General features: G+C 45.2%; 3 protein-coding genes across 4 annotated transcripts in view; 1 reads left to right on the top strand and 2 right to left on the bottom strand.

Annotated features, from left to right (window-relative positions):
- The window catches only part of armc8 (armadillo repeat containing 8), a 37,182-nt gene extending 35,023 nt beyond the window's left edge, over positions 1–2,159 (bottom strand). The window contains exon 1 of the mRNA XM_083642390.1: positions 1,915–2,159. Coding sequence (XP_083498516.1) covers positions 1,915–1,959 — 45 coding nt within the window. The 5' untranslated portion in view covers positions 1,960–2,159. The remainder of the gene's footprint in view (positions 1–1,914) is intronic.
- Positions 2,160–2,462: 303 nt separating this feature from the next.
- On the top strand, positions 2,463–6,881 carry dbr1 (debranching RNA lariats 1). Its single transcript, XM_083641354.1, has 9 exons — positions 2,463–2,598; positions 2,929–3,328; positions 3,432–3,556; positions 3,646–3,726; positions 3,812–3,897; positions 4,015–4,239; positions 4,327–4,404; positions 4,491–4,636; positions 5,543–6,881. Exons 2-9 carry the CDS (start codon positions 3,132–3,134, stop codon positions 6,315–6,317), a joined length of 1,713 nt encoding a protein of 570 aa, XP_083497480.1. The 5' UTR covers positions 2,463–2,598; positions 2,929–3,131; the 3' UTR covers positions 6,318–6,881.
- A 246-nt stretch (positions 6,882–7,127) lies between these two features.
- Positions 7,128–14,272, bottom strand: LOC310781695 (ras-related protein Rab-5B-like). Of its 2 annotated transcripts, none has more exons than XM_083642289.1 (6): positions 14,173–14,272; positions 13,117–13,426; positions 11,616–11,767; positions 11,273–11,395; positions 10,198–10,291; positions 7,128–10,022 (listed from the first exon to the last, which is right to left on the bottom strand). In XM_083642289.1, the coding sequence occupies exons 2-6, from the start codon at positions 13,280–13,282 to the stop codon at positions 9,907–9,909; spliced, it is 651 nt and encodes a 216-aa protein (XP_083498415.1). In that variant the 5' UTR covers positions 13,283–13,426; positions 14,173–14,272; the 3' UTR covers positions 7,128–9,906. The 2 variants fall into 2 exon arrangements, with proteins under 2 accessions (XP_083498415.1, XP_083498416.1); XM_083642290.1 differs by having other exon boundaries at positions 13,117–13,451; positions 14,173–14,240.
- Positions 14,273–14,360: the final 88 nt, after the last annotated feature.

Here is a 14,360-nt window from a genome sequence, read left to right as displayed (position 1 = left end):
ATTTAACAAAATAAAGAATAAAAAAATGTATCTGTCAGAATATAGGTCTGCATGGATAACCAGGTAAATTTTTTGCTGGAAAAAATAGTAGAGTAAAAAAAAAAAAAAAAAATCAGTGAAGGCATTGTGGACCGCAGATACCCCGATACACTCCGGGTCAAACACACCGACATATACAGCAGCATCCAGGACAGCACACTTGAAAGCTGTGAGATATCCATGACCCTGAGTGGCTGCATGTGTCACCTGATGAATGTGTTGATGTTTATATCATAGCCTTTAACCAGAACGTTCCATATGATCCTTGAGGAGCCAACAATAGACCAATGCCAGCTTACTACCAGACCAGCCAGTCGCTACTATTGGGTTCTGGTGCCAGACAAGGTTTTAGCACATATAACCTGTTAATATTCTGCTATTTCTGTTGTATTGTGTATATATTTGGTTAAATTGGCTAACTGTACTTTTCCAAACTTTGTACTTGTACCTGTCACTTTGCCTTGCAAATTGCCACACTTGGGGCTGTTAATACTCTGTTGATATCTTGTATGTTGTAAATGTATTCATATTGTGGTGTCTAACATTATGTATCAATATGTAACTTGTGCACCAACTACAGCAAAGTCCATTTTCTCATAATGTGCAAACATACGCTGGCCGAATAAAATAATTCTGATATACCGGCATACGAGGGATCAGCCGAGCAGCATTTTGGTAAACAAACTGCGTCACTGGGTGGCAACGGCAATGGAACCCTATGGAGCCTGAGCTTTGGGAGGCTTGAGTGTCTGACTCTAGCCGGCTAACCCTGTTCACATTTAAAAAAACTGTGACAGTTCACACAACTTTAACGCGACATTATATTATACATCAAACTCTTGAGCTAATTCTGCTCTCACTCAGAATGTCAAAATATAAGCTGAGCTTATGGTTAAAAAGGCAAACATTGCTCAATAAAATGCAAATAAATACACATGCCTGATCTCACTGGGTCTACAAAGAAAGTGGGGCACGGCCATTCCAATCCAACTCGAGAGGTGGAACCACGATCCATCCAGTGGTCTGACGTGTGAATGTTATTAATACATACACGTTAAATATCAATGCTATCTATCAAGCAGGGAAGCGGTTTTTGACCAAAAACAGTAACTCCTGCTGCCTGCTAACATGTGGGGGGCGTTCCCACTGCATTGACTATCCTTGTCTTGACAGCCCACTTACATACATTTATCAACTTATTTCACTTGGCTTGACGTAGCTAACATGACACTGTTGACACAACAGTTGAGCCACTAACTTCGCTAAGTTGTTAGGGTAAGATAGAGTTGTAACGTTAACAGCTTATCTGGAGCATATTTAGCTTACGTTATGTTTGCTATTATAATTGGGTACAATGTTCAGGGACAGATCATTGTTGTTGATCCAAATGAATGGGAACCCAGGGCATTATTGCAACTATTTCCCACCACACATTCCCTTTGGGTGCTTGGTTCTTTCAAAACGAGCCTGTGACAGCACTGGCATCTGGCTACTAGCTGCTAACTCATTCTGGGCGACACTGACAGCTACATATAGAGCGTTTGGTTTGTTTCACCGAGGACGTCGAGGAGGTGGATTCTTGCTTTCATCGCGCGCATACGATGGCGCATACCAAAACACCAGACCTTCCCCGCCCGCCCGAGAAAGCCCGGGATGCAAAATGTTCTCACCAACAGCTACGTAGGTGGACCACCTCGATGCTACATGTTGCAAAGCCCTTAGCTTGTAGGCTAGCAAGCAAATTAAAATCCCTCATTGACTTCGCCAGTTGCTAGCTTCGTGCGATACAGAAATTTACATTAGCGGCTTACTGTCATAGTGAATGCACTGTAAAAATGTGAACATTCTATTCCAAAGTATGAGTGTGAGACTCACAGACAGCACACTGATGCGGAGAGGGGCCTCCAACAAGCACGCCATCTCTCTTCCCCCGATCGAGCGCCCCAATCGGAGCAGCACTTTCCAGACACTCCGCCCCCCAGAGCAGCTGTGAGTGGCTTTACAAAAGTAAATAGCTAAATCACCCAACAACACTTCAGAAGTGTTGACGGGTAGCTACTGTTCCGTTGTAGGCACGACCGTAACCATCAGCAACTGAAATATCCCAAAAATAACCAAAGTTAGCGAGCTCTCTGATTGATAGTGGATTTGTCAGTTAAGTAAATTTTGTTTATAAGTGTGACGTAGCCGAGGCCTGTCTCTGACTGATTCGACAAAATAACTTGAGATAAAATACAGAACATGTTTATGCGCTCGACGAGAATATTGTTGTATATTATATGATGAACTGTTTATATGTATATATTGAATAACAGATATTAATACGAGAATTGCACCTGCCAAATGTTTGATGGAATATGCTACCGCTGTTTGAAAATGAGTTTTACTCGAGTTTGTGAAATACTGCGCATGCGCCTTCGCTGGTCGACGCAGGGAGGGAAAATTCATTCGGTTTTGGCTCTGCACATTTACGGCATAAACATGATTTTGAGAAATAGTTTGTAACCTTACGGCGTGACAGACTCGACCAACACACTCCTCTGCTATAAATTCGTCGCTGTGAGTAATGCTACTTGGCTTGTTAGCAGCTTTTGTTCTGTTGTTGCATGGGCCGTGTTGGAGAAATGTGGTTCAGGGTTCACAGAGCCCTATGGCACCATGTCGACTAGCTGAAGCTAAGCTATTCTTCAGCTAGTTCATGCTCTCTGCTCCATAAATGCTGCGTGTAACTTTCCAGTAGTAGAATGTAATTGAACTTGTATGTTGAATGTATACTCCGATACTACAAATGCATAATGTATTACTTCTGATGTAAAATGTCATCCGACCTAACCACTCTCGAGTCTCATCGTTACGTTAATGTTTTGCCCTCCATTTGTGTCCATACAGAATGATTACTAAAACTCCATCAAGGCAAAGCTTGTCTACAAAGTAGCAGGACACTTCGCCTTAACTTTGCTTCAGTGTGGAGGCTGCCTGACAGCCCCTAGACAAGCACAGAAGAATACAACCAACCTTAAGTGTCGGGCGGGATAGTCCTGTGCACTGCCACACCCTCCTGTGAGAGCCCACGGCTCACCTGTCTGTCCACCATGAAGATCGCAGTAGAAGGCTGTTGTCACGGTGAGCTGGACAAGATCTACGAGACAATTGGCTACCTTGAGAACAAGGAAGGGGTGAAAGTTGACCTGCTGCTGTGCTGTGGAGACTTCCAGGCGGTGCGAAATGAGGGAGACATGAAGTGCATGGCAGTGCCAGCCAAATACAGAACGATGCAGACCTTCTACAAGTCAGTTTGCTCTATCTTATCTTATCTTAGCTCTCTGCTTGCTTTCATCCTGCTTTTCAAAGCATTAAAAGTATTTAACTTATAACCATGGTCTCTGTTGCAGATACTACTCTGGAGAGAAGAAGGCTCCAGTCCTGACCATCTTCATTGGAGGCAACCACGAGGCATCCAACCACATGCAGGAGCTGCCTTATGGAGGCTGGGTGGCTCCCAACATCTACTATCTGGGTAGGGGTCAACACACAGCGGATGTGAATGATCTGTCCATGCGCCCATTCATTAACTCACTGACTTGATTTGGCACCATATGTCTTCAGGTTATGCTGGCGTCATTCGCTACAAAGGCATTAGAATTGGCGGCGTATCTGGAATCTTCAAATCACATGACTACAGAAAGGGTGAGTTTGTTGTTTCTATTTATTATGTCTAAAGTTATATACAATATATAGTACACTACTACATACAAGGGGTCACCTGTTACAGGTCACCATGAATTCCCTCCATACAACTCTGACACTCTGCGAAGTGTCTACCACATCCGAAATGTTGAGGTCTTCAAACTAAAACAGGTGAATATCATAGCTACAATGTATTTTCCAGAAATGCAGCTCAAAACACGGTCCACGTATTTATCAAATTAAAGTGTATTTACTCATACATGTGTTTTTTCTTCTATTTCCGTTCAGATCCAGATGCCCATCGACATCTTCATGAGCCATGACTGGCCTCGTGGAATCTACCACTATGGAAGCACGGGGGAACTGTTGCGCAAGAAGAAGTTCCTGCGTCAGGAGGTGGAGTCGAACACACTGGGAAGTCCTGCTGCTGCTGAGCTCCTGGCCCACCTTCAGCCCACCTACTGGTTCTCTGCACACCTCCACGTCAAATTTGCAGCCCTCAAGCAGCATCCAGTGAGAGTTTTTGTGTGTGTATATATAATTTAAAGTATTCAAACTAGTGTTTATACTATAACTCATTGAGTACTCTTTTCTTCATAGCCCAAAGGTAATGCTGCCCCACGTACAACCAAGTTCCTGTCTCTGGATAAATGTCTGCCCTACAGGGAGTTCTTACAGGTGAGAGTGAGTCTTCTAGTGGGATTTGCAAAGGATCTGAGCTGGTTAGACTCAGTTGGAAGCAAGGAAATGTGCTTGTGTTCCAGATTGTGGATGTTCCAGAGAGAGCCGGTTCGTCTGACGGTCTGGAGTATGATCCAGAGTGGCTGGCTATTCTGAAGGCCACCAACAGTCTACAGAGGACCACCTCACATCCCTGGAACCCTCCGCAGAACAATGGCCTGCATGAACGGTACACATGCAGTCTGGTCACAAATGAGACTAAAGACAAAACCAAATTAGAGGTGGATCAAATGTATTCAAAGTCAGTTGAAGGTGGAGAACGGTGCAAGATGGCGACAGCTTTGCATCACAAATTGAAGCAAAGAGGGATTGCGAGTTAAAATTCGTAGTATTTTTGAATACTGTAAATATAACCAGTAAACCAAACCAAAGCCAATCACCTTAAAGCAGTGTAATGGCTGTGAGTGTGACTAAAGCCCTACCTAGCTGCTTTCTGTTGTCAGGAGTGCTTGATGTCATAATGCTGATTTATTTGCTTATTGTTCAAGTTGGGTAATGAAATTCTTGCAAGTAAGGCGAGGCAAACATTTTGCTGTGTGAATGTACGGCTCAACAGCTCAAGCATAATCCCGGAAACTTTGCTCATGTGAATTCACTCTCATATTCTCTGCAGTTAACTCAAACATACTTCTCATTCGCTTACACAGCTGCTGGGCCTCCTAGTTTTGGTTCTTGTGTAGGGTTGGGTACCATAACAAGGTACCAATATGGTACCGGTACTTTTACAACCAATACTACCGGTACTGAATTGCAACCCAGATTTAGGTGCCTCATTTAGGTGCCATGCCCGAGCTGCTCAGTGAAATATCCGCCCTCCGGTGCTCGGAAACAGGCGCTGCACGCACCTTCACTAACATTCTAGGGCATAACACATAAAATGATTGTTTGAAATCCTCTTTACAGCCTCTTTAAATATAAAATAGGTTTAAATATGCTTTAACTTTTTTTTAAAGTACCGTTTCAGGCACCGTTTAGGCACCAGTACCGTTTTAGCACCGGTATCGAAAAATATTAAACGATACCCATCCCTATTCATGTGGTCACATCTCTCAAGCACACTGTATATTTCCATCAGGTGGGACTTCAGCGCTTCAGAAGCTGCTATGATGGAGGTGGTGGAGGGGTTGGGCGGCGAGCTCGCTATTCCAGAGAACTTCAGCCGGACTGTGCCGGTCTACGACCCTGCCAAGCCCCAGCCGCACACCAGCCCAAGCTGCAGCACAAACCCCCAGACCACGGAGCTCTGCGCCACCATAGGCCTCACAGACATCTACGCCCGGCCCGACGAGCGGGGAGGAGCTCTGGGCAGCACCGGAGGGGAGGAGGAAGACGAGGGCGACAGCACAGGGAGCGTGGATGAGCCCAGCGAGTATCCAACAGACACGTCGGCATTGTCTAATTCATATAACCCAGATGAGATTACGATAGAGGATGAGTGGGAGGAAGAAGAGGGAGCAGAGAATAAGGAAGAGTCGAAGAACGGTTCTGAGTCAACGGGAGTGGCGAAGGGAGAGAAGCGCTCTGATTGTCCCGCAGGCGAGATCCATACCCCCGGCCGTACGGTTCTGCCTGAGCCTGCATCCGATGCCTCGCCTTTTCGCCTCCCCTTACCCCTGAATCTGCCCCCTCCCTCCCACTCTACCCCGACCCCGGCCCGGCCGCAGCCTTCAGCAGAGAAGGAAGAACTCTGGGAAGGTGGGGAGGGGGATGCGCCAGTGGTCCGTATCCCCAAGCGCACCAGCGGTGAGACGGTGGATGCCGGCAGTACAGGCATAACCCCCAGAATCAAACGCAGGAACCAGCTCATCTACACAACAGCGGATGATGATGATGAGGAGAGTGAGAATTAGGGGTCAGGGTGAGGTGATGCAAACAGAGTGGACTTATTCCATGTAATTTGCCCTTAAGTGTACAATTTGTCTACATGGATTTGTAAAACAAAGCATTCGTTTTTTTACATAGAGGCAATTATTGCCATCAAAGTGTTGTCACTTCAGCTTATCGTTATTTTTTTTTAGAAATCAGTTTTAATCAATTCAAACAAACAAGTTTTAGGTAAGGGATGATCCATTCCTGTGTTTCAAATGTATTTTTAAGTTGTATGATTTGACTTTTTGTCTGTAAATAGTAATTTCAAAAATTAAATTGGCAATGAAAGAAATTGATTTCTGAAAATATCCCCCCCTCCACTGAATTAATGAGCTGTTGTGCTGCATAGTGACAAAGACCATTGTACAGCCCAGTGTTTCCCCTAAGTTTGCTGCTTTTATGGGGGGTGGGAATGAAATGAAACGAGTGCACATAAATTAGACAAATAAACTTATTTTGATTGTTTCAGGGGGTTGGGCCACCTTCCCAACAAGGCAATGGTAGGGGAAACAGCAGCCGCTTTGCAAAGAACACCAAAAGAGAAAACATGGGTGTCCACTGTCCACTAATAAAGTGTGAATGGTATACTTGTGTGACCTTTTCTTCCTGAGAGTCAACTGAAAGAGATTCAGCATTCTGCGCTCATGGCGCCATACACAGCTTTATTGAACAACACTATACAGAGGTGCTGATGGGAAATTGAGTCCATTCCACTTAATGAACTGTCATCTTAATTGCACATGACACTGTACTTGTGATCATTGAGTTAATGAGTGAAAGTGAATGCTATTCATTATTCTAAACAATTTTACATGAGCTAATTTTTGTGTGTCCTGGGGGAAGAAGAAAAAAACTTTGAATATCAGCCAAAATAAATTGTCCATAAGTAATTTAGCACATTTTAACCTGTTATGCAATGTCTAATATGCATGGCCATGAATATGAAAGATAAAGCAGAACAAGGATTTTCCATGACACCAGCATTTGTCAAGCAGATTTATAACATTGATTAGAGTCCTTGAAAGTTTCAATCCAGGTTCACAGATGTGCTCTGGTAAAATCAACACACATGTTCATTAAAATGAGACGACACATAACATACAGTGTATTTGACGAGAGCTCTTTACAACCATGCAAAGAGCCAATATAGCCTAATGACAGGGTGCCACGTTATCGGTTAATAGCAGAAGCCAATGTCGGGGAGAAGGTTGTCTTGCACTTTGCCTATGAAGCACACACCCTTAGGAAGTCCCAAACATGATTCACACGAAGCACACACCCTCAGGAAGCCCCAAACATCATTCACAGAAAAGGGAATTATAGGCACTTCTGTTTTTTTTTGTATTTTCACCAATCCATTCCTTTTTTTTTTCAGCCAAGCCTTGAACAGCAGCAACCATATCAAGTTATATTTACGGTAGTCATTAAAAGCATTAAAGACATTGTTTTCATTTTCTCCAACAACTTAGCCTGAAGACACTGGACAGATGAGGAACACATTAAACACAAGATAGGCTTGAGTGCCACCACATGTTCTCCTACAGTATGGCGGTCTATAAGAAGTCTCAGTAGATTTCCCTATCGTCCACTTTCCTTCATCTGGAAACACGAGGGCAGAGTGAGTGAACATTAAAAATACTTCTACAAGGAAAGCGGCTCTAAGGGATCATGGATGTATAATTACATGTACATTACACTACTACTCTACTTCACAAGCAAGGGTTTTCTATTTTGATCTGTCCAAAACAGTGATTTAAATGTTCTGTGTTCAATGTAATCCCTTAGAGAGACCCTTTATTTGGGTTTAATCAATGTCTTGTGTGCTACAGACATGTAAGTGGCTACACCTAACAGAGTCCAGCTCATACCGTAGCGATATTAAAGTCATGGGACTAGCTACATTACATATCTAGCCTATCTTGTTGCTATCAAGAGCTATAGTCTGTGGTGCCAACCATCAGTCCTCAGGAGCCCTCGAGCAAGGCACTGAAACCCAAACTGCTCCAGGGGCACGGCACTGTGACCTGTTCATACATTTGTAGGGGGTGTAAATGTTTGTATGTACCTACCTAGGATTATAATCTCTATTGGTTGACTAATTAATCTTGTATGGAGAAGGAATCTAACCAATGAGCATCTTCTAAGAGCCATGTTAACGTTAAACGGGGAAAGTTGGCCACACATAGAGTTTGTGTGCATATTGAAACTGAAACTGGACTGGTTGAGAGAAGAAATGTGAGCAGGAGGGGGGGGGGTGTATGGGAGAGACCAGACCAGTCAGTGTTGCTTCCAGCACCAGAGAAATCAAAACATCTGACAATAAATTAATTTAAATAAATACAAACAGCTTCATGTTGGGTAAACTGTGCCCTCTAACATAGGTCTTATCTGGGGTGGGTCTTCTGGATAGTGCCGGTGACACACAGAGGCCATTTACACCTGGCGCTAACATGCGTTTTCTGTGATCAGATTGCAATCAGATTGTATTTTATCACTTCAGCCAGATTCCATTTACACCTGCCGTTAACATGCATTTTCTGCAATCTGATTGCAATCAGATTGCAGAAATGGTTGTCCTCTCAATCCGCATAAAGTTGCTGTATCCAGATTGAGAGGACACATTGCATTTACACTTGTGTTCAATGTGTACACAATGCATCCCTGACCACCTCCGGAGGTGGTTTGGCCGATCAGATTGCAATCCTTCTTCAATGCGTTTTGGGGGTGTTTACACCTGGCATTTCAAGTGATAAAACACAATCTGATTGCAATCTGTTCACAGAAAAGGCATGTTAGCGCCAGGTGTAAATGGCCTCACAGTCTCGGCAGAGAAGAGAGGGATTAGGAGATCATTCCAGGGTTACAATATGTGGCATTATTCACAGCAGAGGGTGATGCACATTCAGGAGGAAGCAGGGGGCGATGCAGGGCTAACAGACGCAGGCCTCAACAAAGAAGAAGAGAACAGCCAGACTGGGAATCTCCTCTCTCCCATTGGCTTCTTTTCTTTTATTCATCTTCCAAATGCCTTGGACTTTTTTCTTCTTCTTGGGGCACTAATGAGTAGGTGCCACACAGTGTTGCGCCTCCATAACACAATCTAATAGGACTGTGACTGAAATGACTCGAGGCAGAGTGCGACGAGGGAGAACATTCACGATTAGTGCTAAATACTACACCAGGCTTGTCACTCTTCCACGACGTTCTTCTTTTTCCTCTTCTCTATCTCAGCCTCTTTGTCATAATCTCGCCTTGGGATTTCCTTCAAGCAGAATCTCTCGGTCGGCGGTAAGCAGACACACGTGCAAAAGATGCCGTCTTTCTCCTCTACCTCTCTCCCCCCCCCCCCATTTCCTCTTGATCTCTTCTAGCTTTGAACTTCTCTCTCAGGCCATCTGTCTGGGTGGACTGGAGGGCGGGTGGAGGGTTGGAGGGGTATGGGTGGGTGAGTGCAGGCTGGGTCGCCCCCCACCCCAGTCTGGCCCAGCCCCACGGGTCGGTTGAAGGACACAGGGTGGTTGAAGGGCCGTGGTGGTGGTGTTGTGGAGGGCGGAGCAGGGTGGGGGGACTCTAGTTTCCACCGCAGCAGGCTCGGTTGGAGTGGGCATCCGGGTCCTGGAGGTTGACTCCCCGGTGTCGCGCTGCGTGTGTAGGGTTCTGGGTGTCTGTTTTTGGCATCTTTTTCGCTTCATTGAGAAGTGGGAGGGAATTTTTTTGGCATGTCAATCAGTTGACAGGTGGTCAGACTCAGAAGTAACAGTAGTCTCTAGTAGAATAGGTGTTGTTCTCTAATATAAGGACTCATTCTAATCATATCCTTGTGCATGCTTGTGCCAAGTGTGGGAGGAGACAGACACTCACCAATGGCCAGGAAGAGCTCATTGACATTCATGGCTGTCTTGGCAGAAGTCTCCATGAAGAGCAAACCAGTGTCTTCAGCGTAGGTCTGGGCTTCCTTTACAACACAATGCAGAAAGAAATACAAATACATCATTGTTAAAGCACAAACCAGGTTGAAAAAGCTATTAAATTCAGCACTCAGCAGAGCTGAAAAGTCAAGCTTTGGACTAGTAAGGTTATTTTTCGTTAATTAATTTATTTTACAACTACTGCCAACTCTCAACACGGAACTGTTCTCCAACTTCCAAAGCTGGAGCCTCTGTAACATTATGTTTGTTTATCATGAGCCTCTGTAACATTATGTTTGTTTATCGTGAGCCTCTGTAACATTATGTTTGTTTATCATGAGCCTCTGTAACATTATGTTTGTTTATCGTGAGCCTCTGTAACATTATGTTTGTTTATCGTGAGCCTCTGTAACATTATGTTTGTTTATCATGAGCCTCTGTAACATTATGTTTGTTTATCGTGAGCCTCTGTAACATTATGTTTGTTTATCGTTTGTCTTCCAGTTTTGAGTTGCAACAAAACTGCACATGAATGCAATGCTGTGTTGCAGATGACGTGGAAGTCCTGGACTTTCCCAGCAGCACATGTACACAGCATAAATCCAGCACAGCATCATCGTTATGGCTTCAAAGTGAAAACTGCCTAATGGTGGAAGTTCCACATACAGCATGGATCATCATCAATCTAATTGGGCCATGGGCAAAATTATGGCCACATTTGTTTGTGTCTTTTTGAGATATCTTGCTAACAGACAGCGGTGAAATCATATCCTCCTTCCAACTATGATCATGAGATCACGATCACATGACAAATCCATCTCGCCACGCTCCAATCTACTGGGTTGAATCCGAAGCACCAGTGGTTTCGCACCAATCAGCATCCAGAGGCAGCTACGGGCATTCATCCAATCACCTGGCGGGTATTTTTTTGAAAGTGCCTGCCCTTTTGAAAGCGAGCGACTTGTTCCCAGATGGTTATGTGAAAGCAAACTATCTGGCAGCGTCAGGTTAGGAGAAGAGTGCATTACCTCGTACTCCACTAGTCTCTTCTCTGACAGGTCAGCCTTGTTCCCAGCCAGGGCGATGACAATGTTAGGGCTGGCCTGTCTCTGTAGTTCCTTCACCCAGGCCTTTGCTCTCTCAAAAGTATCCTGCATAAACACAGGACCAAGGTAAGATCATTACATCAACACACAAGTATAAACAAGGCGGAGAGCTAGAGGGAGTGGACGCTATCTGCTCATGGATGTTGTGCATGAAATACAAATCAATAATGTGGGCATGTATTCATCAGTTTGGGGACAATCTCTTGAACATCCTGAGTGAAATATAGAATATCAGATGTTGACATAATGTGTCTCTAAACCATACCGGCTTGGTGATGTCGAAGACCACAATAGCGGCCTGCGCCCCACGGTAGTACATGGGAGCCAGGCTATGGTATCGCTCTTGTCCTGCGGTGTCCCAGATCTCAAACTTCACTGTGGTGTCATCTAGGCACACTGACTGGGCCAGGAATGCAGCTGGAGGCAAAAGGTAGACAGGTTACAAAGGCTCCATCCTCAGGGTTGCTAGTGCTACAGATCTGAAAAGGACTTGAAAGTGCTTGGATTTATAAAGTGGTCCGCAAAAGTGCTTGGATTTAGCCTACCATAATCTCTGAGTTTGAGCCTTGTGCACTCTCAAAATTCACCTATGATACAATTTTTATACATCATCAGTAGTGCTGGACCTAGTCTCTCCCCAGACTCAAATATTAAGTTGAATCGCTGCGCTCCGCATACTACATAAGTGAGTCTGTGCCAGTTGACAGCCACTGCTGGTTTTGAAGGCGGGTTGAAATTGAATGAGTGACCGGTCATAGCACCGATGAGAGAGCGGTTTGAAAAATGGGCTGCGCCTCCCGTGTTGTCTGATCGCAAAGTCGTTACTGATTGGAGAGGACTGAAGCCATCACTGGCATATGACTGGCCAAGTGAACGGTTCCCTCCCATAACCAGCCCTCTGAGGGAAAGTGTCCCAGACCCAGAGAGAGATCTGCAGCATGCCATAACGTAGTGTATCAGCGTAAGAACTCTCATGGGTCTGGCATTGAGACTATGCTGGACCAAGCTTGATAGGTTTAAAATACATGCTACAGCATGAGCTGGGACACGTCATCAGTAGCATAGGCTACAAGCAGACAGCAATTTTCCTGATCGCTGAGTTGTTATTGGCTGCTGTGCTCTCTTGTAGGCATTCTTAAGGCTGAAACATACTTCTGCGTCTGCCTCGACTTGGAGCCTTGCCAGTGGCAGCTGGTCCTATATACTCGTACGTCAGCTTAGCGAGGGGTTGCAGGGAAGTCCCCAGCAAAATGAGTAAATTGTGTGATTTCACTAGGATTTCAATGACTAGAAGTTAGCCCAAGGAGAGAATGTAGTGCATATACTTGGTAATAGCTTTCACTCTCTCCTGTTATCTCCCCATCTATATTATATTATACTTGCGCTGTTCGCGCCAGCTGCGTCGAGTCACATTTTCAAGGAGCTGCACGCAGGCAGCCCTCGACGCATTCGGCAAGGGGTTTGACGCGGAAGTATGTCAAGGCCTTTAGCTCAAATATGGGCTGGTTCGCCTAGGTAACCTGCAGTGGATACATTTTAGTTTTATTCTGCCCCCCACCCCCGGTTTTATTGTTTGAAAAGTCCTTGAAAAGTATCATTACAAAAGAGTGGCAACCTTGTATCCTTCAACACTTCCTACACTCATCCCTTTCCCGGAATTTTTCTTCATGACTACCTCCTTCTCCTCCTCACGTCCCAACCACCATGTGCCCCCCCCGCCCCGCCTTCCCCTCACATATACACGTTCCACATTTCCCCATCCTTACCTCCGATGGTTGTCTCTTGGAACTCGTCAAACTGTCCCTTGACGAAGCGCAGCACCAGGCTGGACTTGCCTACGGCCATGTCTCCCAGCAGCACCAGTTTGAACTGGCAGATCTTGGTCTGGGGTAGTGTGCCGTTGGAGCGGCCTCCACTCCCTCTGGAGCTCATACCGACCGGAGCAGGAGACGGCAGGGGGGCTGGGCCTCCTCCCTGGGGTTGGGATGGGAGCTTCTGGGGATACGCTGCCTCTCAGACAGAGTGTGGTCAAATCTCACCAATGACTTCTTCACCTCTCTTGTTTCTGTGTTTTCTCTGTGTGAAGGGAAGACGCAAACGGCTTGGTGAGGGCCCAAGGTTTGTTGTGGTGCCAAAACCCTTACATTACCTAGCCTGATTATATCAGGCTAGGTAATGTAAGCTCGTCGTTTCACTCAACTCCATGGAGTGGGCGGACTCAAAGGTCTGGACTCAGGCAATACATTCATTACTACACTATCTCTTTCTCAAACAAAGGAACACAGGCCCTCCTCCCATGGTTCTGTAAAGTCTACCTATGGTGTTATGAGGAGAGGCAGATTTGACAAGAAACCATGGGAAGACAATGCACAAGTGCAATCAATCACTTTCGGTTTACTGGCTATGAATGTCTATTCTATGTTGACTGAATGAGAGCAATGTCTGAAAACAGTCCCCCACTCCCAGCTGTCACATGCAATGTGAGGCTGGAGTTTAACAAGGATGCTGCATTTAACGTTGCTGTCTCTCATAGACAACAATTCTAACCGTCCATCATTGCAGCAAATTCTTCATTTGACACATTTCTCACGCGTAAACGTCATTATGGTGACTGTCGAGAGGGCAGGTTAGTAGGCTATCTCTACACAGTAATCACCAACCCTTATCGTCTGGTGCTGTGCTGTGAAGCGGACACCGCTCCGACCAGTCAGGTCGGGTGAGACAAAAATGAGTCATGGTTCGACGCCCCATTCAATATGGTATTAATACTTTGACATATAGCTATTGTGTATCTTTCAGTTCTGAGAAACGGAGATATTTACCTAGGGCAATAACGTCGTTACGGTAGCGGAGGTCCCGAAGGCTTGACTGTTGACAATTTTGGCTATCAGCTGGAAAAGAAATGTTCACGCTTCCTGTAAATCGGCGCAGGCGCAGTGAGTGTCGCATTGTCAGTTATCATCTCTGACAACCGCATACCTCAATGATCCCTTGTGTGATGTGCAGTCCA

Source organism: Poromitra crassiceps, assembly GCF_964638095.1.
Source record: "Poromitra crassiceps genome assembly, chromosome: 8".
Lineage (NCBI taxonomy): Eukaryota > Metazoa > Chordata > Actinopteri > Beryciformes > Melamphaidae > Poromitra > Poromitra crassiceps.
Note: the sequence above shows the minus strand (reverse complement) of the source record. Positions and strands in the feature narration are given on the sequence as shown.